The sequence below is a fragment of the Trichechus manatus genome, unplaced genomic scaffold, assembly GCF_000243295.1.
Source record: "Trichechus manatus latirostris isolate Lorelei unplaced genomic scaffold, TriManLat1.0 scaffold00021, whole genome shotgun sequence".
In the NCBI taxonomy this organism is placed as follows: domain Eukaryota; kingdom Metazoa; phylum Chordata; class Mammalia; order Sirenia; family Trichechidae; genus Trichechus; species Trichechus manatus.
Genome location: NW_004443957.1, coordinates 23,498,641 through 23,522,022, shown reverse-complemented (window position 1 = coordinate 23,522,022; position 23,382 = coordinate 23,498,641). Strand labels below are relative to the sequence as shown.

Below are 23,382 nucleotides of genomic sequence, written 5' to 3'. Positions count from 1 at the left end.
GCATATTTCCTTCCCTTGTGCCTTGAAAATGAAAGATAGTACTCAAAAAACATTTTGTGAATGAAGGAATTAGAAAAAAAGAATCACTAAACGTAAGTGCTTGTTAAGCTATTTCCCTATGTTCTGCATATTTTTTTATTTAGAAGTTGATTAAATATTTCAGTCTGATATTAGTATGGCTTAATATTCTGTCTCTATGAACTGAAAATGTAATTTTTAAGAACATACAGTGGAATTCCTCTAATTAAGCAAATTTGGGTGCCCTGTGTCAAGTAGGAGTTGCCCTGTACATGGTGTATGTCTTTTTAAAAAGAAATACAAAGGAAATAATTCCATGCAACCACTTTTTAATGACACAGGACCTCTTACAAGATAGCCTAAAACATTCAAATAAAAATGTGGGAGGTATTTAGAAGACATACCAAAACACTTACATGATAGTTGGTGGGGGTGAGCCTGTCACTTGACAGTCTAGTTCCAGTAAGTTATTAGCCATCACAATGAAGTAAGATGTTTCATCTCCTCCTTCTACAGCTGGTGGCACTAGAAAACAACAAGGATGTAAGGTACAACGAAACATGTAGAAGAAAAAATACACTACTGCAGCAAGCAATACTAAGTAGTAGTGTAGAAGGGTGATAAGTATCATTGTTATTTAGTAGAAAACGGGGATTTGCAACTCAACAACAACTGATTGGTTAAATATTTTTACAATAAACACTTGCCAGGATCAATGAATGTCCTTTTGACATATTGTGGATTTTTCTCCATTGATCTACCACTACGGTGCTGCTGATGCCCTGTGAATATGAAGTTTATTCTTATTTTTATATTATCTATTTTCATAAGAACAAGGAAGGGAGCCCCCAAAATTGTGCCATCTACTCAAAAGCCTTCAATTTATTGAGAAAGAAACAGAGGCTTAAGTTTGCAAGATGACTCCCAAAGTTGAGAGCCTAAGTTTCTTGTTGTTTAACTCAATGCTCATGACAGAAGACCATGTTGTCACTCCTGCAATCAGGTATTGTCATAGATGTAAAAATGTATCAGTGCACTTACAAACACAAAGTATATCTATCAAAATTACTGGAAGATTTAGGTGAGTTTCCAGATGTTGGGAACTCCTGTGATAAATCTACCTCTTGGTAATGTACAGTCCAGAGCTGTACCGATAACTAAACCTCCTTTGATGTTGTTTTTTTATTCCATGAACAAAAAAGTATTTTATAAACTAGTCAGATTTGCTATGAATCTGAGAAATCACGCAATGGCATCTTTATTTACCTAAGACATCAACTTCGTATTTGATCTCCTTTTCTCCTGCCACACTGGTAGCCACACATACATACTGTCCCCGATCGACTTCTAGGGCATCGATGATTTCAAGTTTCTTCCCACCAGCTTCTATGCGGATGTTGTCATTGGCTTTCACAGGTACACCATCTTTTAACCAGGTGAGAACAGGAGGAGGGTTGCCAGCAGCTTTACACTCCAGTGTCAGGGAATGAGCAACAATCACTTGCTTATTCAAAGGTGTAGTCAAGTCACCTTCAATCATTGGGGGAACTAAGTAGACAAGAGTATTATTTTAGGCGCTTCTTTGTGCAGTCACAAAAAACATCCTACTGAAATAAAGGGGATATTGTTTCTCATATAGATTGATCATAGGAGCTACCTACATGTCCATCTCCCTCTAAGCTGTTGAGGAAAGAATTTCTTGGTTCAGCTGACCTGCAATTATTCTACGATATACTGTACTGTGTCTGGCTGATAAGGGACAAACAGTGGAGACTGATTTTAGTCTTATCAACTAAGTTACCTTCTCCATAAGAACCAAATGGTCTGGATCAGGGATGGATTAACCAGTAAGCATGGTTTGCACCGGCTTACAGTAAGCAAGGTATGCATGTGCTTAATTGTGTTTACTTACTAATTTGTAGTGCACGGTGAAATGCAGGTGAAATTGTGCACTACAGATTAGTAAGTAAACACAATTAAGCCCCTGTGTACCTTGCTTGTTAGGTAATCCGTCCCTGGTCTGGATGCCCCAAGTGCCGTAGAATAAGTGGACCACTTTTGCTCACCTTAGCCTTTATAAATATACATTTTCCAAATCATGGGACAAATTCTTCCAATTCCTAACCATGCATATTGAAAATGACCATTTCCTACAGCACTTTATTAGTGAAGTAACTGGAAGTTAACACATTAGAAAGCATAAGTAGAAAGAATGTAATTCAGACATATATTTTTCTTTACCATAGACGTCCACGTGGAATGATTTTTCAGCAGTTCCAGCAACATTGGTTACATGACAGGTATATGTTGCTGAATCAGAGACCTGTGCTCGAGGGATCTGAAGAAATTGTCCTTTATCAATATAAAGTGCTTGTGAGCTGGATATGACTGGCTGGCCATCCTTATACCAAGTAATAGCAGGCACTGGAAGTCCTCGTGTTTCACATTCCAGTTTAATTACACTGTTTATCAACGCTGATATTTCAGTGGTGACATTTCCTCCTTTAATACTGGGTGGAACTACAAAGGATTTCAGAACAAAAATAAGTCTTCTAAGCTTCAGGATCTGCATAAAAATCTTAATGTTATAGATGTTTAAATCATGCATTTAAAGTGAATACGAACTAAAGAGTTGACTCAACGGCAATGGGTTTGGTTTTTTTTTTGTTAATCTGTGATTTATCTACTTATAATTAGTTGCCTTCTTGTCAAAACAATCTTTATCATCCTGCTTTTGAGTTTCAGGTTTTAGTAAAAGTAGAAAGTCACAGCTTTGGTTTCAGGGGTTCATCTGAGTCCAATAGATCATATTAGAATAACTAAAAAGTTTATGTTTAACAAACAAAGCAAAACAAAAAGAAACTCCACTTAAAGTAGATAGAATAAGCTTGAAACTAGGCCAAAGAAGCAAAAATGTTAATGTGGTACACAGCATGCCCTCTCCCCAAGCAATACATAAGGTCTAAGTGCTTTCAGAACCAGCTACTGGTAATAGCTGTGGAATTTTATATTTTTGCTTCTTGCTTTTTTTTTGAACTGCGAAGAGCTCATTCACTCAGCTTTACTCATCTAATTGGCTACATGTGTATGGTCCACAATTGAGCATCCTGCCTGGCCTCCCACATCACATGAGGACTGTGCTGTTGGAAAAACAACTCAACTGCCTCTTAACATGGTCATTCCAGAATTATGCCATAATTGCAAAAATTTAGAAGATTCAAATGGCATATGCTTTGAGTCTTAATATGATTTTAATAAACTTTTTATTTTAGAATGGTTTTAGATTTACAGAGTCCCCGTATACCTCACATCCAGTTTCCCCTATCCTACATTTACTTGTACTTGCATCTTACATTACTTTGAAACATTTGTTACATCCAATAGACCAATGGAGCCCCAGTGGTGCAGTGTTTAAAGCACTTGGCTGCTAACCGAAAGGTCAGTGGTTTGAACCTACCAGCCGCTCCATGGGAGAAAGATGTGGCAGTCTGCTTTCGTAAAGATTACAGCATTGGAAACTCTATGGGGCAGTTCTACTCTGTCCTACAAGGTCACCCTGAGTTGGAATTGACTCAACGGCAACAGGTAATGGACCAACAGTGAGATATCATTATTGACCAAACACCATACTTCATTTGAACTTCTTCAGTTGTTTACCTAATTCCCTTTTCTTGTCCCAAGATCCCATTCAAGATACCACGTTACATGTGGTTGCCATGTCTCCTCAGGCTTCTCTACACTGTGACAGTTTCTTAGCTTTTCCTAATTTCTGAGGACTTTGACTGTTTTGGAATGCACTGATCAAGTATTTTGTAGAATGTCCCTCAGTTTGGGTTTGTCTAATGTTTTTCTCATGGCTATAGTGGGATTATGGGTTTTGGGGGTGGAAGATCACAGAGGTGAAGTACCAGTATCATCACATCATATCAAGTGTACATACAATCAACATGACTTATCACTGTTGTTGATGACTTTGATCACCTGGCTGAGATAGGGTTTTATCAGGTTTCTCCACTGTAAAGTTACTCTATCTCCCTCCCTTTCTCTGAACACATTTTGGGATGGCATATTTTTAGAAGGCAGCTGGATAATGCAAATGGTTAAGCACTTGACTACTAGCTGAAAAGTTGGTGGTTTGAACCCATCCAGAAGTGCCTAGGAAAACAGGCTTGGTGATCTGCTTCCAAAAGGTCACAGCCTTGAAAACTTTATGGAGAAGTTCTACTCTGAAACACATGGGGTTGGAATTGACTCGACAGCAACTAACAACAACAGTATCTATGTGAAAAGACATTTTCAAAGGTAAAATTCATACAATCTCAGAACAGATCAGCATTAACAGCTGCACATTTGCAATAGGTTTTGATGACAGGGAATACTAACTTTGAACTCCAATTAAGTGAAATGCCCCGCCCCCCCCCCAATAATTTCATTGTTCTCATTAGTAGACTTGTATTTTGAATTTCATTAATAAACCATTTGTGGAAATGTGTTTTCCCTCTTATTTGTAAGTATCTGCTACATTATATCCTTGCTTTTGCCTCATAGTCTGCAAAGCCTGAAATATTTATTATCTGGCCCTTAACAAAAAAGTTTGCTAAACCTTGCAATTAATTCATATAAATTTGGGCCTCCATCTGAAATGTTAAGAACAGCATTGTATTTAGGTTTTAAGTTTAAATTTTGATTTTATATTATGTCTTAGGTTGATCTGTAAATGTAGTGTATATCAAATTTTTGGCTCAAGTTGCTAAATCGGTTGATTAGTCCAATTAATTGGCAGGTACATTAATAAAGAATGTAAGTTCAAAAAAACCCTATCCTTCATGAATGTATTTATTATAAATGAATAATGTCATTTGCACTGAAAGAATCTGTTTAAAAGTTTGTATTTATGAAATAGAGGAAAATTACTCAAAGAATATTTTCAATTAATGGTAGAACAACATATCTTTCACCACTTAAGTTAGCCAAATGAATGAATATTTCACTTCTCGTTTCATTTTAACTCATAGATGCTTGCCTGAGAGCTATACTTCTTCTGTTTGGGGGAGGAAAACTATAGATAAAGATTACAGAAGTACTGCACATTAATTTAGTCATATGTATATGTACAAAGATTTTTATACAATATGAGACGTTCTCAGATCTCTGAAGTCCATTTATAAACCTCAGATTAAAAGTCACAGCTTCAGAACTACGAGTTGTGAATTTGCACAACTCTCCATAGGTTATTAAAAGCTCTTTTATTTCCTTCCTTCTTTCACATTCTTTTTCCTTCTTTCCTCTCCCTCTCTTTTATTTCCCCCTCTTATATTGTCTCCATTTCTTTCCTTATTCAGGTCCACTGTGTACTTCTATCTTGCAGATGCACAGTTCCATCCACATGTTAGTATGTTTATAAGGAAAATAAATAAATCAACTGTAGTGTGTAACACACTCTCAATGTGAAATCAACACACTCTCAGTGTGAAATCTACATAAATATTCCTGACAGGTAACCAAAGCATGGTTATCTGTTATATATACATATATCCATCTCAGGGAAAACACAATTTCCACAAGTGAATAAGGTAAGCTTTTTTACCTACTCAGAGATGCAGGAGAGCTTGCTACTGAGGAAACAGTATTATTTCCTGAATTATAATACTCAAAACTTTACACTGTTACAATGCCTTTCATCTCAGACCATCCCAGAAACTTTAAACATTATAGAGCCCTCTCTTCTGGGTGCCTGAGGGCAGTAAAAGAACTCAATTCCACGGAAATAGGAGTCTTATTGAATCACCAAAATATATTCATCACAGACCCTGGCAACAATACAACAGTGTAGAGAAGACTACTCAGCAGCTCAGGGAAAATACTGCACCTATTGTTTCAATGTCTGGCTCTGGTAGGAGGCCAATGGTAGCAATAATACTTTTGCTTAACTTGGATGCTTGTACAGATAATCTTTCAATAATGCTACTCTTTTTTGGAAAACACATCTTTTTATGACTGATTTCTTCCACAGGCTTCTATTTATAGACAGAAATGATTTAAAAGCCTGCATTAAATTTAATTTCATTGATTGAAGAAAGCAATTTGAAATTTATATAAGATACTAACATTAAAAAAAGAAGGAGACGTGGAATGCAGGTAAGGGATATAGGTATCAAGCTTGATCCTATATACATTTCAAGTTTTAATACAATACAATCGCTATGTAAATCATTTATCATGATTAACATTTATTGAACTCTTACTATGAACTAGGTAATCCATGTAAAATATCTAACATTTGATCTTCACAATAACTCTATTAAGTAGCAACTATTATTATCCCCATTTTATTGATGAGGAAATTGAAGCTCAGAGGGGTTAGGTGATTTATTTAAAGTCACAAAGCTAGGAAGTGGCAGAGGTTAGGTCTAAACCCACATCTGTCATTTCAGAATCCCAAGCTTTTATTAGTCATTCAAATGGTGCTATCTAACTGAAATATAATGTAAGCTACATATATAAGTTTAAATTTTCTAGTTGCAGTATGATGGATCACTTTTATATGGCCTTTCTCACCATGGTCTTGTAACTCCCACCAAATGAGACTATGCAGATAAGGTTCTTGTGGCCTACTAAGGGCATTGGACAGCTTGCTAATAATGCAAATAAGGTGCATGGAACCCTAACAAGGGGATTAGTCAGTTTTGCCATCCCATTGGGCTTAAAATGAGCCATCCCAGAAGTGAAAAGAGGGGACTTCACTACCCCCAAGAAAGAAGAGCTGGGAGTGCAGCACATCCTTTGGAGCCAGGGTCCCTGAGCTGAGAACCTCCTAGACCCAGGGGACAGAGAGTTGTAACACCGGGCATGGTGCAAGACTGACTGCGAGAAGCGGCGGCAAGTGCAGCAGAGAACCAGTAGCAGGATAATCAGGAGAGGGCGCAGTGGGCTTCCCAGCCCACAGAGTGAGAAAGCTGAGCACCTTCAGGCAGGAGGATCACTGGTGGAGTAGGGTGCCTCTGGGCACTTATTAGTTGAGCTAAAGAGCTTTGTTACACTTGCCCAAGCAGGACAGGCCGGGCCAGCCCAAGAAGTCTGAGGGGCCAAGGGGCTAAGGGCCGAAGGGCTAAAGGGCAGGGAGATGCCTGCCTGTGGGCACAGTTGAGAAGCGGTACTGGCAGAGAAGCTATCCTGACCAAAGAAGAACTGTTACCTGAATTGTAACCTGTTACTTCCCTAATAAATGCCATAACCGTAAGTATGGTTTGTGAGTTCTGTGTGGCCATTGCAACAAATTATCAAATCCAGCAGAGAGGTAGTGAGTGCTGTGGGACAGATAGCTGGTGTCAGAATTGGTAAAAAGATTGGAGAGAAGAGGTATGTATGACCTCTGCCTTATAAGAATCAGCCTTGGGTTGTTGATCTTGATTCTCCTTTCCCCTTATGAAGTTAGAGGAGGTCAGATGCCTCCACCATGCCATTTTCACACTAGTAGTCACATCAAAAAACACAGAAGGAAACAGGTAAAATTAATTTTAATAATATATTTAATTTAACCTAATATATCCAAAATATCATCATTTCAACCTGGAATCAATATAAAAATTATTAATTAAATATTTTACACTTTTTATTTGTATTAAGTCTTTGATATCTGTGTGTATTCAATATGAGATATCTATCTGGAGCCCTCCTGGCACAAAGGTTAAGTGCTCGGCTGATAATCGAAAGATTGGCTGTTCAAACCCCCCCAGCAGCTCTGCAGGAGAAAGACCTGGTAATCTGCTCCTGTAAAGATTACAGCCAAGAAAATCCTATGGGGCAGTTTTACTCTGTCACATAGGGGACACTATGGGTCAAAAACTGACTAAACAGCACTCAATAACAACATCTGATGTTTACACTTAGAATAGATCTCAATTTGGACTAGGCACATTTGAAGTGCTCAGTAGTCACATGTGGCTAGTGGCTACTGCATTGGACAGCGTAGCACTAGACTTTTCAATCATTTAACAAATTTTTCTTGAGAGGTGCTATGTACCGGACACTTAACTAGGGACTAAGGCTATAGTATTAGAGCCCTAGTGGCACAGTGGTTAAGTGCTCAGTTGCTAACTGATAGGTCCGTGGTTTGAACCCACAAGCCACTCCGCAGGAGAAAGATGTGGCAGTCTGCTTCTGCAAGGATGACAGCCTAGGAAGCCTATGGGGCAGTTCTACTCCCTCCTATAGGGTAACAATGAGTCAGAATCGACTCGATGGCAATGGGTTAAGGCTATAGTACTGGCATGAAAAATAAGGCCCTTCCTCTTATGAACCTTACCTTCCTTGAGGAGAAAGCCAATAAACAGATAAACCCCAAAATAAGCAATTACCTCTCAAACAGTGATATGTGCTATGAGAAAAAAGAACTAGGACAACGTGATAGAGAACAATTGGAAAACTGCTTTGGGTTGGGAAGAACCCTGTGAGGAGGTGACATTCTGAAGTATCTAAGGTTTCTTTGAGGGTCGTTCTTGACAGATAGACAGAAAGTAGGGCAGTGAGCAGAGCCACAGTTAATGTGACTTGCCTATTGTATTTTACTCCTTTCTATTGTATAAATCCTTATGCCAGGCTGTGCATGAGCTTTCCTACAGTGTCACTCATAAAATAAAATGACCTTGGCAGTCACTTCCTACAGAGGACATGGAGAATTGTGGGGAAATGAGGGCTGCACAAACATTTGATTTATGTATAAGACAACCAGTTAGAGAACACTTGACACAAGATCATATAAAAATCACTAGACAACTTGAAGAAACCCCTAAGCCTCAACTATTAGTCAAAAGGTTGGTGGTTCAAAGCAACCCAGAGGCACTTTGGAAGACAGGCCTGGCAATCTGCATCCAAAAGGCCACAGCTTTGAAAACCCTATGAAGCAGTTCTATTCTGTACATATGGGGCCAGTCTGACTGCCAGGAATCAGAATCGACTTGAAGGCAACTAACAACAATAATAAAATACTTTAAAATTAGATGCAACGTTTTAACCTAAAACATACTAAGGTAGGCTCTTTCTTCTCCTGATGTAAGTAGCATTCCAAATGTTCAGTAATGAATAAAAGAGTAGTTAATATTAGAGTCACTGTTTTTCAATTTATAATGAGAGTTCGTAAAAATAAAAAAGCATAAGAAAAATCGCACTTACTATAGACAGTCAGTTTTATATCTTTAGTTTGTTTACCAGCTGCATTAGACACAGTACACTGATAGCGCCCCTTGTCACTTCTTCGTGCATTTTTTATATGCAAGATTTGTCCTCTGTCTAGAAGTTCAATATTAGGGTCTCCCAAAAACAAAGGCCTGGAAAAAATAATATTTTATTCCATGAATCTATTTTTATTTTATCATGTTTCCTCTTTTATCAATCGTAACAAAAATAATAAATGTGAAGTAAAAAACTATGAATCAAAGTTGATAAAAAATACAGTGATGTGAAAGTTAAATCCTATTCAGAAGAATGAAATTCTTAAACCACCTTTACTAATGGAAGTTAGACAATTATCACTTTGGGATGAAGTTTCTCCATTTAAAACTGAAATGGTTTAATAATATTAATCAAAATCTTAAAGTGCCATTATTTGCTTCACTCATTCATCCATTCTTCTTTATCGGTTTGCACAGCCAAAATTTATACGATCATTTAGAAAAGAGAAACTAAGGGTATAATATTATAGTACTGGCAGTCCCCAGGTTACGAACGAGATCTGTTCGTGTGTCTTTAAGTCGAATTTGTAGGTAAATCGGAATAGGTGCATACGATTCTTACTCAGCCTTACTGTAGAGCAAAAAAAGGCTTGAGGCCTTTTCAATGATTTAGAAGCTGCACACGCAGCAAGTGAAGGTGATTGTGATCAAGAATTTGTTGTGAGTAAGGGTTGGTTCAATCCTTTCAAAGGGAGGACAAATTTACATAACATTAACGGGCAAGTACACTTGTCCTAATTCTGATGTTTGTAACATGAGGACTCTCTGTATAGTGGCTTCAGGTCAAGCAATACTATATTTAAACCAATATCATTATAATATCTGGAAAAGTATTCACAACTGAATGAACAATTATTATTTAATAAAGGCAACGATCATAAAATCTTTTTTTAAAATAGATATTTAATGAATGCTTTTATAATCATAAATACTAAAAGATCTCGTAAAGACCAAATGTAGCTTGTATATAGTTGTCAGGAATTCTTTTTCTACTATAATAAGTTATTGACAACTACAAAATGGTCACTCGTGTAATTGGCAGCAACTTTAATACTTGAAACATGATGGTTATTAAAGTCTGTGATAGTCATACGTTTAAAACCCACTTATCTTCTTTGAGGAAGACCCATAGCTAGTTTTTAAAAAGTTTCACTGAATTAACCACATGATAAATAATTAGATGCCTTGTTATATTAATAAACCACTAGTCCGACTACATGATTAAATGTAAAACAAATTTAATTTTCTATGGTAGCATCCTTTACTATTTCTTGATATGACACTTTGAACAAAATTCTCAAGAGTTAAGAGAATAAAGTACCTTAGCTTAATAAGTTTCCATTCTTTAAAGGATGTGAATACTTGATAATGTTACTCAAATTTAAGTAACTTTAAAATTTATATTGACTGTTAATTATGCAAGAAACATAAAAATTTAAGCGAAATATATATGTATATATGCCACATAATGAGTAGATTTTATTACCCTTAATGTGCATTACCCCTAATGTGAGTCTTCTTTCTAGATTCTTCTTACCATTATCAATTTGGTTTGTATTCTTCCACATTTTTCTATTCATTTTCATCCATAAATATATTACCAAAGAAATCTAAAATTTTAATACATAAATGGTACCACATTATGAGTCGGAATTGACTCAGTGCCAACGGGTTTGTTTTTTTTTTTTTGGTTATTGTTCTGCTTTTCTTTTCACTCAGCAAAAGCTATGGAGGTATTTTTGGTACATATAGCTTGATCTTGCTCTTTAATTGCTGTACAATGTTTCATTATATTTCATAATAAATTATCCTGCCATGCCCCTAATGGCTCGTGTTTAGGCAGTTTGCACTTCTCTGCCCCTGCAGTGTTGCAGTGACTATCACTGTACAAGCCCTCCTGCAGACATGCATGGCTGCTTCCTTTTAGCAGACACTCAAAGTGTAATTACTGGATCACAGCGTATGAACATTTCCAATTTTAACAGATATCAACAAATTGCCCTTCAGGGTACTAATTTACATGTCCCCCAGAAGAGTACTCCATCTCGATTTTCAACACACTAGCCAACTCTGGACATTTTAAAAACTTTTTTTTCTACCTCCTGGCCAATCTGACTGGTGAAAAATAAAATCTTATTGTTTTCATCTACATTCCCCTAATTATTAAGGATGCACATATTTTAGTATGTTTATTGCCTAACTATATTTCTTTTCTTTTTTTAATTGCCAGTTCAAATCCTTCATACATTTGGCTATGCTGTTTGTTGGTGGTCTTTTCTCGTTGATTTGTAAAAAGCATGGATATAATCCTTTATTTCATATTCTGCAAATATTTACCCTTTGCTGCTTAGGCCTCAGATACCGGCTCTCAGAAGCTATAAACAATACACAAAGTATGACCATGCTGTGAGGAAAAGACACTCACAACCAGTATGGATCACTGTGCTGTTTCGATGTGGGAAAACTTTAGCATCCCTTACTATTCGCATTCTGCACAGTGTCTGATTGCTCTTTGTGGTTCCTTTTTTCTCCACATATAGAACTATCTTATGTATTCATCTCGGTGTCTTAAGTACATTTGCTTTTTAAAAAATAATTCCAACAATTCCATTTCATTAGTAACCTTTGGACAGAGAATATTTATGTTTCTAAAATAGATTCCCAGCATTTGTAATCTGGTAACTCATAAAAATGAAAGGTATTACAAGACTTTAGGACTTTTTTTTTTAGGAATATTGTTTTTCCTTCATATTTAATGATACTCTACGTGGCACAAATTTACATGCATTTACACATCTATTTCCTACCAATTGGGCCCCAATAAAAAATAAAGAAAAGGTACTCACTTGCCATCTTTGAACCAGTGAATAACAGGGAAGGGAGTGCCTTTGACCTGGCATTCAAGGGTACTGTCATAGTTGAGGACAACTGAGACTTCATTCGGGGAGTTGGCACCTATTACGGTGGGTGGAACTTGAACAAACACATTTTACCATGAAAATCTATGACTTAGCAAAAAGAGGTGGAGAAAGTAGATAATCAATGGTTTTTATAGTATTTCAACAAGATTTAATGTTCAAAATAAAACATCACACAATAATCTTCCATATCATCACTGTTAAATTTAAGGACTCAAACATTAAGCTTAATCATCAGTACACATTTATGAAAGATTTGATAGCAGGGATTTCCTGGAAGAATTATGATAGTAGAGAATTCATTTTGAGGATTATTAAATCCATGTGTAATAGGGGTTTAGAATATAAGTGAGCAGTGAAGCTTATATAATACAATTTACTTCTGCTATATATTTTAGATCATGTAGAATGACATAGTTTCAATCACATAAATGTTCAAATTCTACAAATTATACCACAGTGCTGCTGATACATACTACCTGTGTCACTTTTAAAGGGCTCTTTAAGCTAACACTGGAGCCCTAGTGGTGCAGTGATTAAGCATTTGGCTGCTAACCGAAAGGTCAGAAGTTCGAATCCACCAGCCACTACTTGGAAACCCCACAAGGAAATTCTACTTGGTCCTATAGGGTCGCTATGAATCGGAATCGACTCAACGGCAATGGCTGTGTAAGCTAAAGTTGGATATGAGCTACAACATGAAAAAGAAGATGCTAGTTTTTATTCTTGGAACTAACAAGCATGTTAAAGAATCCTTATACACTTGACTAACCATCTAATTCTTTCCCTTCACACTCCATGTTAAGGTGTTTGGTTCATCTTCAGAACAATGGTCAGCCTTTAAAGGGTTTAAGTAGGGGAAGGACATGATCAGATTTGCGTTTTAAGATCACAATGGCTGCTGAGTGAAGAGTGGATTGGAGTGGCAACTCAAGAAGACTGCCTTGTTTTTCTGGGTCTTTAAAGTTTTCCACCTTTGACAGGGAGCAGTCTTACCACTTTTCTATTGCTCTCTATTAGTGGAAAATATGTGAGTTTTCCTTCTCTGACAGGTTTCCACCTTATACAGGTTCTGGCTTTCGCAGGTTTTACTATATACGGCTTTAGAGCTCAGAAAAAAGCCTGATCTGGAGATAAAAATTTGGGAGTCATCAGCACACAGAGAGAATTCAAAGTCCTGGCAGTAAATGAGTGCCAACAGAAATAATGCCAGCAAAGGTAAACGCAAAGTACTTCAGGCTTTGAGAAGACTACTGAGAGGAGTTATTTTAATGTTATAGACCTCACTTCCATCTCACACGTACAAAGTGAATATCCATCTTGATGGGCAAAACATTGAAAAGGCAGAGATAAGTCATCTTATCACAAAGTGAACTTAAACGGTAAGTATAATTTCACAAACTAAAATTATGAAATTCTAAATTTAAGATTACCATTTTAAAAACTAAAAATGTTTTATATCCCCATTTATTTCAACTGCTACCCACTCTCAGCATTTTATCCCATTAATCAGGGATGAGGTGATTTAATTTACAAGAATTAATTAGAATGCAGGGCCATGTGGGTTTGCTACCATCTCCAGTTCAAGTCCGAACTAGCAGTGGTTTCAAGAGACATCAACAACATGAATGAGTTATACCTTGCATTACCATCTATAGCTACTTCCCAGAGTACTTCCTGCCCATCAAACTGAGGAAACCGACAGAGCAATAATTTACTGTTTTATACACAAGATAGTACCAAATGCCCAAAGATATCTCCATGTGACAGATAACAAATGCCTTCAAACTTTCTATAATATGTTTCTGGTTAACCAATATTAATGATAAAAATAATAATATGGTGAAACAAGTGATATTTCTCCTATCAGTTTATTTTTTTCTTTTTACTTTTTCATACAGCCCGCTCAATCCTATATAACAAAACCATCTGAACTGTAGTTTTTCCGAAGAATGTTTTGCTTACCTAGCACATCAATGTTAAAGTACTTCTGAGAAGTGCCTGCAATATTAATTGCTTTACAGGAATATCTTCCTGCATCCTCTGGAGTGGCTTTAAAGAGCTTCAGTATCTTCCCGTTGTTTACAATCTGAATAGTGCTACTTTCAGTCACCTTTGAGGGCCCAAACGGTCAGTATTATTTCCAATCTTAATTAAAATGCATAATTAGAAATTGAAGGAAAACTTTTATATTATTATTAAGAAGGAATTCACAATAAACAATTTACTTCAGAGGCAGTAAGGCAAGGAATTATACATATCTGGAGATCTCCAATTACCTGAACATCATCTTTATACCACATAATGATGGGGGATGGAGTACCTTCAACTTCACAAAAGAGATTGGTCGCCTGATTTAGTGACACTGACACATTTGTTATTTGTTCTTTATCGTTTATTACTGGAGGAACTGCAAAAAGAGAGAAGAGTCACGAATAGATAGTTCATAATAAATTTTATTTATAAATATTCTTTACATCTAGACATCTGATGGCTAGAACGGCTGGTAATATTTAAGCAAATGCATTTTTATAAAATGAAAAATTCTTGACCAATATATTTGCAAGTAATAATCCTTGTTGCATTTTTACTTTAATTATGACTTCAGAGTTCTGAATTTAGAATAAAGTTAGGATACATTTAGAGGAAAAACTTGAAACAAGCCTATCCATTCCACATACCACTCAAAAAACAAACTGCAAGGGCCTTAATTAAGTCCCATGGTACTCATTGCTGATGGGAGTGAACATTGCCTGGTGTCTATGGACGCCAATATCTATCAAATTTTAAAATGTACATACAATTTGACTCATGCAAAATGACACATATACAAAATTTTCATTGCAGCATTATTTATAATAGCAAACAGCTGGTAACAACTTAAATGTTCATAATTATTAGAGGAAGGTTAAATAAATCATGGTCTTGCCATACAGTGGGACGCTATGTAGGTGTAAATAAGAGGAATATTGACTAATCCCCCAAAATAGATTAACTAGTGAAACTGACAAGATGCAGAACAATGTACATAATGTTCTACCATGTGTGTACCTTATTTTATGTTTAAAGGGGGGTAAAATATTATATATTCATATTTCCTTGTGTATACAAAAACTGTCTGGGAAGACACACACACACACAAACACACACATACACACAAAACTGATAACTTTTCTTGTCTCTACTTGTCAAAACGTGAGACTTTTTACTATATATCTATCTTTTTATACTGTTTGCATTTTGAATGATATAGTCACACTTAATCAAAAACTATATGAAATTATAATTCTAATAAATAAATAAATATATGCAACTCAAATCTCCAATTTCCTGTTTGATAATGCTTCTATTCACATTAATATTAAGTAATATTACATTGAGGGAATAATTTAAATACATAAAAATTTGAAAATGTCACATATTCAGTTACATGATTTTAGCTTTTCATCCATATTTACCATGGACTTTGAGGTTATATTTTCTTTCTGTGGTTCCAGCTTCGTTGACTGCCACACAGATGTATTCCCCATTGTCATATGGTGTAACCGAAGCAATGACTAACAATGTGCCATCTTCCAAGACAGAAATACCCGGCTCTCTGCCTGTCAACTCTCTACCATTACGTAGCCATTTGATGGTCGGTTTAGGGGTACCTAAGTAAGAAATTAAAGTCTTGTGATAGTTTAGCAACAAAATTAGAAATCATTATTAAGGACCTGTATCAAATATACTGAAGAGAAATATAATTTTTGTCACAACTATAGACTGTGCCCGTAAGTACTGTACTACTTTCTAGATAGTTCTCCTGGCATGGAAATTTGAAGAATTGTGGTATTTAAAGTCTTTAATTCCTGACTGGTCTTAAGCTACCTATGACATTAGAATAAAATTTTATCTAAGTTATTTTTATCAAGACATTCAGATGAGATTAAGCAAAGCAAAGTATTTTCTTGAGTGAGTTCATGATGACTAGTGGAGGAAATAAAACTGTGTTAACTGAATGGATTAGACACAGAGAGTTTTTGGGTGAGGACAAAGAAAGAGCAAAAATAAGACACTTCCACGAGAATACAATGTGAAGATTGCCCAGCCAAATACAGTGCATAAATGGTCTACAAAATGTGTATACATAATACACCATTTAAACAGGCCTAATTTGGTAGAGATGAGGAACTTTTACTATCCACACATCTGCTAGAGATCTCCTTCTGCTAAAAGTAGGACAATGGATCAATTCTTGACTTTTTATATTGAAGAGAAAGCAAGGAGGAGAACTACTTTCCTAGATTTAGCTATGATCAACATAGTGAATGGAAGTGATATGCTCATGGGTAAAAGTGATAAAACATCTTAGAGTGCATAACGGACCCAAAAGGACATACTGGAAATAGACACACATTAACTCTCAACTAAGAATTTATTTATTTAGCAAACAATATGCCAGGCATTATTCTAAGAACTTTAAAAATTTACTTAAGCCCTATAAAGATAAAAAGAAAATACATTAAATAAAATTAGAACATAGAACATTGCTAGTAATCCAATTTTAAAGAACAATACTAAAAGATGGATACATAATCAAGGACAAATACAAAAGAATGGCAAGAATACAAGAATGTGCCATTAAGGTTAACCTCAAATAGAAGTGTCTATGAAAATAATATTTATGGGAAAAAAAATAAAACAAAAAGATTGGCCAACTAATTGTGGCCAATTGACCAATGAAGAGAAGATAAAATTACTGGACTCCAAGTGTCTTTTCATGTTGTCAAGGATGAAAAGGCCTTACAGTCATCTCCTTATATCCTACCTATTCTTTTATGCACTTCAGTCTAACTTCTCAATACATATTTGTTAAGATAATAAAAGAAAAAGTGACAAACAGAAAATAAAGTTGCATCATCTTTAATTTCATAATCTAGACGAAACCCAGACAAAAAGATAGTTAAAGGGCATCTAGCTGCTCTTCATGAACTCAAGAATTATATCCCAGATGAAAATGGGGAACTAGGAAAAGAGAGTTGTAAAAAGTGGAAAAGGAAGTCAAACAAAGAAACTGATTTGGGAGGCAGGAGTCTAGCGGAAAGCAAAGAGCAATTGTGCTGTTGGCAAGATCCATTGATAGTGAGCACCACAGTATTTACCTGTAGCTATACCTTCTAGAGAAGGTCTCTCCAGGACATGCCTCCCTAATCCTCACTTACTCTGGGAATAGTTACTGATAATTCTTTAGCTATCCGAAAAGCTTCTTAAAGTTATTTTATTTTTATATTGGTAGAAAATAGAGTCATCACTGGTGAGAACTACAGTTGAAATATGCAAAATCTTGCTACAAAAACAAAGACAACCATGAAAACCAAACCCATTGCCATCGAGTCAATTCTGACTCATAGAGACACTACAGGACAGAGTAGAACTGCCCCATAGGGTTTCCAAGGAGCGCCTGGTGGATTCGAACTGCCGACCTGTTGTTTAGCAGCTGTAGCTCTTAACTACTACACCACCAGGGTTTGAAGACCTTCAATTATTGCTGCCTCTAGGGACAACTGCTACAGGCACATATGGAAGCACTACTGGTACAAGCCAGCCAAAGCCCCTCAGGGGGTTATGGAAGGAGTGTGGCTTGAAAGTCTTTAAAACCACAGCAGACCCAGTTTGGGTCATGGCAGAAGAATGCAAACATGAAAGAGAGAATGTCCTTGATGGCCTACTTGGCATCCAGGGTTAGGGGATAGTGACAGTTGCTCTTACACATACCCCTCAGGAGTTAATAACAGTCTCCGGCCAGAAAACCTGGTAGGATAGGAAGCCCAGAAATTCAGGGAGAGATGGGCTTAAATAAGCCTCAGGAGCTAAGTGACAACCTGGTCCTATAATTACTAGTAGACGGTAAATCTAAGAAAAGAGGCTTTTAGAAGAGAAGTGTCCAGAATAAATAAGGGGGAGAGTCCTAATTTAGACCTCGGGTTGACTGAGGCAAATCTCGAATATTCTGGATAACTCTAGATGTCACATTTTAAAGAGAAACCTTGCCAAAATAGAATAAACTAAGAAATAGTGGGAAGGAGTATGAGCTACCTAGAAAGCTTACTTAGGTGAGTCAAGTTTGAAAAAATAGGAGGCCTTTCCAAGGCAGGACATAAAAGACTCAGGAGGGAAAACAAATCTATTCAAAAAGCTGTTATCTGGAAGAGAAATTAGTTTCTATGGCGCTCAAGTATTATTGTAAGGACCGAAGAGGAGAGTTTTATGAAGACAAAGCTTTCGGTTCAACACAGAATTCTGAGCAATGTAACAGTATGCCAGTGCTTATAGGTCCAAGTATTACACACCTCGTACAGGGCATGGAAATGCAATGCGTTGACTGGCCACTCTTTCTTGGAATGGAGTGTTATACGGAGGTTCAAGATCTTCCAGGGTCGGTGGTTCTATTAGAAAAATAAAAGCATTATCACCAAGGTTTCCTTGGGAAATTTCAAACTCTCCTGAGGCATCATCAATATAACTCATATTTCCAGATGCCTGATATTTGTGAATCTAAACTCAAAATGACCCCCCAAAATTCATTATTTCATCCTTCCTATAACCCCGCTTTCCTTCCTTTATTTCCTTAGTTAAAACATCATGCTCCACCCAGTCATTTCTATGATTTTCTCCTTTACTCCTAACCTTCACATTCTATTGGTCACTAAGTACCATCATACCTTTGTTCCCATATCTGTATCTTCCTCTCTATCCTAAAATCACTGCTTATTTTAAACCCTTACTTTCTCTTACCAGAACTAATTCAATAGGCTTCTTATTGGGCTCCTTTCCTCAGACATCTTCCCTTCAGATTGATATTTTATACTGTCCCCAGAATTCTCTCGAACACAAATCTCACTGTATGGCTTCCCTGGTTAAAATCATTACATGTGTTCATTTTATCTACAGAATAAACTTCCAGAGCTGGCTTTTATTCAGTGCATCCTATCTCACTGAACAGCCCCATCATCAGCTCATTTCAGAAAGAAATTTGGAAGTCATTCTTGAAGCCTCCATCTCCTTCACTCCCTATACTGAATCCATCTCCATGATCTGACTATTTCATCTCCCAATTATCTCTTGAGTCCATCCATTTCTTTCCTTAGTCACTACCCTCCCAGTCCATCTGCCATCATGTTTTACCTGAGCTACTGCAATAATCTACAGCTGTTTCTCCCCACTTTCTCTAGCCCCCTTCCAAATCATTCTTTCCCAAAAGAGTGATCTTTTAAAAATCCCAATCAGACACATCACTTTCCTGGTTATAATCCCTGAAAGTCTAATCACTGCACTTGGAATAAGGTCTAGACTTCTTAATCTGGGTTCCTATGTCTTGGATAATCTAGCCCATGCTTGTGTCTCCAGCTTCATCACCTGCCACTCTACACCAAGTCTATAATGCAGCTGGCTGGCTTTTATTTGGTTGATTGTTTGTTGTTTTTATCCCAGTGTCTCCAAAATATCGCATGCCCTCCTTTTCACATTCTATGTTCTTTCTTACCCTGCAAGGTTCTCCCCACCCTACCTTCACCCCTCATTTAATATACTTCTATCTACCCTTCAAATCTCAAATATCACTACCCTAGAGAAGCCTTCTCTGATCTGTCTTTCTGTCAAAGGCTCATATATCTCCACCATTTCATGATGACACTAACCAGTTTGTAATTATGTACTTGTAAGGTGAATTTATTAATAGCTAGCTTTTCCACTAGACTATAGACATAAGCACTCAGTAAAATCTGCTGAGTGAAGGAATGAGCTGAACAAGCTCTCCAGTAGTGTCCTAGCCTCCATCCCAAAAATATTGCAGTGTGCCAGGTACTAACTACTAACTACTGGGCTAAGTACTGTACCTGCTCATCTTTTCTACTTGCCTTACTGTCACTTATTCATTCCCTCTGCCAGAAATGCTCTTTCCCTGATTTCCACATGGCTGGCTCCTTCTAGTCGATAAGATCTCACTATAAATATCATGTTCTCAGAGAACTCCTAGTTGACAATAGGATCTAAGGTTGCCGACTCCCTGTATCATGTCTCACTATTTATATTTTCCTGTTTATTTTTTTGTGTGTTCAGTGTTTGTCTACTAACACTAGAGCAGCTCATGAGAACAGGGGCTTTGCCTTTTTCACTATTTTCTCTCTAGTGCCTAGAACATGACAGACACATGACAGGCACTCAATAAATATCTGTTGCTTGAAGGAATAAGTGTTGATCTTCAAACTCTCAAAACAAGGCCAAAGTCAATAGGGGCAACAGCGACCTAGATTTCCTAGGGATCAGTTTTCAGTGTATCTTACCACTACAAGGTGAAATCCTGTTCCAGCTCACCAGGCCCACAATTTCTCCCCAACCAAAAATTGTGGGTGGGACTTTATCCAGGATTATTTCCATTATCTATATCATCCATGGCAACTTTGGTTTCAAAAATAAACATACTAAAATTGATGCAAGTTAAAGTATTAGTTTCATTACTTTCTGTAACGATTCCCCTTTCAGAGTTAACTAAAGAGTCATAAAAGTTAGGTAACAGTCTTACTAAAGTGATCCAAGACAATAACACACTTCAGGGGTATTCCCCCACCCTCCTGCCATACATATATTTTCCTACCCCAAAAATCACCTTGAACATGTAGCGTTATCTCCATTTCATCACTGCCTGCTATGTTAGTAGTAACACAGGTGTATACACCAGCATCTGAGAGCATAGCTCGGTCAATGCTTAATGTTCCGTCTGGATCGATAATATGCCGCACTCCATCAACCAGCATGACGCTTCCACCTTTAAACCAGGTGATTACAGGATAAGGCGTTCCTTGAGCATTACATGGAATATCCACTCTTTGACCAGCTTGTACTTTCATAAGATTAGGGCCACGCTGAATCTTTGGAGGAACTAGAAACAGCAATTGAGTATTAATAACCCCAATTTTAAAAAATTCTTTCTCTTTCTCATTCTAAACGAAAGTTCCTTACCAAAAGGCAGCTTGGGTAAGTGGAATAGAAGTAGTCTTAATATCTGAGCCAGCGCTTGGGCACTTCACCTGCTGTGTGATCTAGAGCAAGTCAATGAACTTCCCGAGGCCTGTTTCCTCAATAATTGACATGTGATAATCACTTCTATACCAATTCATTGTAAGGATAAAGGGAAATGGTAAATATAAAACTCCTACTTCCACCCTTGAGGCACAGCAAGTATTAAAAAATGTTAGGTTTCCTTTAACTCAGAAATAACTTAAGGTTTTAAAACACTTTTAAAGGGTAATCAAGATAATTTCTATAAGAGAGTGAACCAAAAAGCATTTCTTTCTGTGTACTGTACTCTTAGTTCTTTTTGTGGAAGATTTCATCAGATAGTGAGAAATGTTTCTCACAGAAGTCTTAGCTAATTTCATAGAAGATAATCAAGATAGATCTTCTATTATTTCTGTTTACCTGCTTACCCTAAAAATTTAAACAAATACTTTATCAAAATATTGGCAAAAGATTATTGGTTTTCACATGTATGCATTGTACATTGTAGAATAAAGTTGACTCATAAGGTATAATTAGAATGTATTTATCTTGCGTCTTCAAAAAGCCCCCATTTCTCACCCCTTTTTTTAAACTTAATATTTAATAAACATTTTCTAAAGGCTCCCATTCAGAGCAGTCTTAAAAGTTTGGTACTATTATTGTCATCATTTTATGAATAAGAAATCTAGAGATAGAGGTCAGGTAACATGCCTAATGCCCTAGAGTTAGTAAATGACAGAGTCAGAGTTCACATCACCCTTTGTCAGATTTCAAAGCCCATGATCAATAGAACACTATTGTAGTCATTGATCTGAGGGAGAAACCAGGTCAATACTGTCTGAAAAACATTTTTTTCTGATATTTGAATATCTAGCACCTACGCAGTGACTGGCACAGAGTATATACTCAATACATATGTGCTCAGTGAATTAATCATTAAATGGGCTACAGTAAGTTGGGGGAATAAAGCAGACTGACTAGAGTTTTACAGTAGTCATAAAATCCTAGGAAGCAGAAGATTTTTTCATGTGCCAAACTCTTCAAATATTCAAAAGAACAATTTAAACACTATTAAACTCTTCCTTGAAAATTCATATTCACTTTTACAATAAGTTCACAGTTTAAACACATTTTTTTTTTCCTACTGTGTATCAACAATAGTAACTTTAAGTGACTGGACAGCTAGTAAAATGGAGATGCAAAAATTTAACGTTGTTCATTTGAAGAAAAAGGGGGACTGTTTATTGACAGCAGGTGAACTTTTCAGAGAAATATGTAAGAAAATCACAAAAGCCTCAGATTTCAGAAAATATTTCCATAATTTAATTACTCTATATTTAATTGGAGTTAACACCCAAAGAAACTAGGATGATGGGTTTTCCTCGTGGCCAGTCCACGGAGTTATTATATGACGACACTTCAAAACTCACCATGGACATTTAATTTAACGGACTGTGTTACGTTCCCAGCAATATTTGTGGCAACACAAAGATACATCCCACTATCTGAAACGCGGGTCTCAGTGATCTTCATTGAACCAGAAGGCAGAAACATGTGTCTAAAAGAAAGAAACCACACAGTAGACCATAGACATGAGAATTTAAATATGTCCTTTGCAGCTGCACTCTGTTGTGAAATTACTAGTCTGCAAGCAGTTTTTAAAACCATTGTCCCATCTGTAATGTCATGTTAAAAGTCAGGAAATTTCATAATTATCTTGTGCATTTGGTACGATGTTTTTGCAAACACAAAATCAGTTTTTGCTTATCTTTAAATCTATTCTAATGGTCTGAAATTGCCAAATAATTTTATACCCCTCTGCTTTACAAAGATGCATCTATACAAAGCAAATATATATCTTAGTAAACTTTGACTTTATTTTGAACATTTTATTATTTTTCTACAATGCTTCACAAAAAATTAGTGTGTTAAAATTTAGGCAAAAGAAGGTATGTATGTAATTCTCCAGCATAGATTGAATATATTCCTCCCATCATGACAGAATAATGCAGTTGGGTGAACCAGACTTGCGTATAAAAATGTTATTACAATAATTGTGTTAAAACAGCTATAAGGAGGAAGAGGCTAGACAGACCTACCCAATATCGCAACATTTTATAAAGCTAAATTAAATAAAGTGTGCTATTGACCCAGAGATAGGCAAGTGGATAAATTAA

General features: G+C 36.5%; 1 protein-coding gene across 1 annotated transcript in view; it reads right to left on the bottom strand.

The window, feature by feature from the left end:
• HMCN1 (hemicentin 1) overlaps window positions 1-23,382 on the bottom strand; it is a 545,341-nt gene that overhangs the window by 209,328 nt on the left and 312,631 nt on the right. The window contains exons 23-33 of the mRNA XM_004372917.2: window positions 22,636-22,763; window positions 20,814-21,086; window positions 18,499-18,594; window positions 15,625-15,819; window positions 14,446-14,576; window positions 14,132-14,279; window positions 12,095-12,221; window positions 9,190-9,344; window positions 2,260-2,538; window positions 1,285-1,566; window positions 435-543 (exon numbers count right to left, since the gene is read on the bottom strand). Coding sequence (XP_004372974.1) covers window positions 435-543; window positions 1,285-1,566; window positions 2,260-2,538; window positions 9,190-9,344; window positions 12,095-12,221; window positions 14,132-14,279; window positions 14,446-14,576; window positions 15,625-15,819; window positions 18,499-18,594; window positions 20,814-21,086; window positions 22,636-22,763 — 1,923 coding nt within the window. The remainder of the gene's footprint in view (window positions 1-434; window positions 544-1,284; window positions 1,567-2,259; window positions 2,539-9,189; window positions 9,345-12,094; window positions 12,222-14,131; window positions 14,280-14,445; window positions 14,577-15,624; window positions 15,820-18,498; window positions 18,595-20,813; window positions 21,087-22,635; window positions 22,764-23,382) is intronic.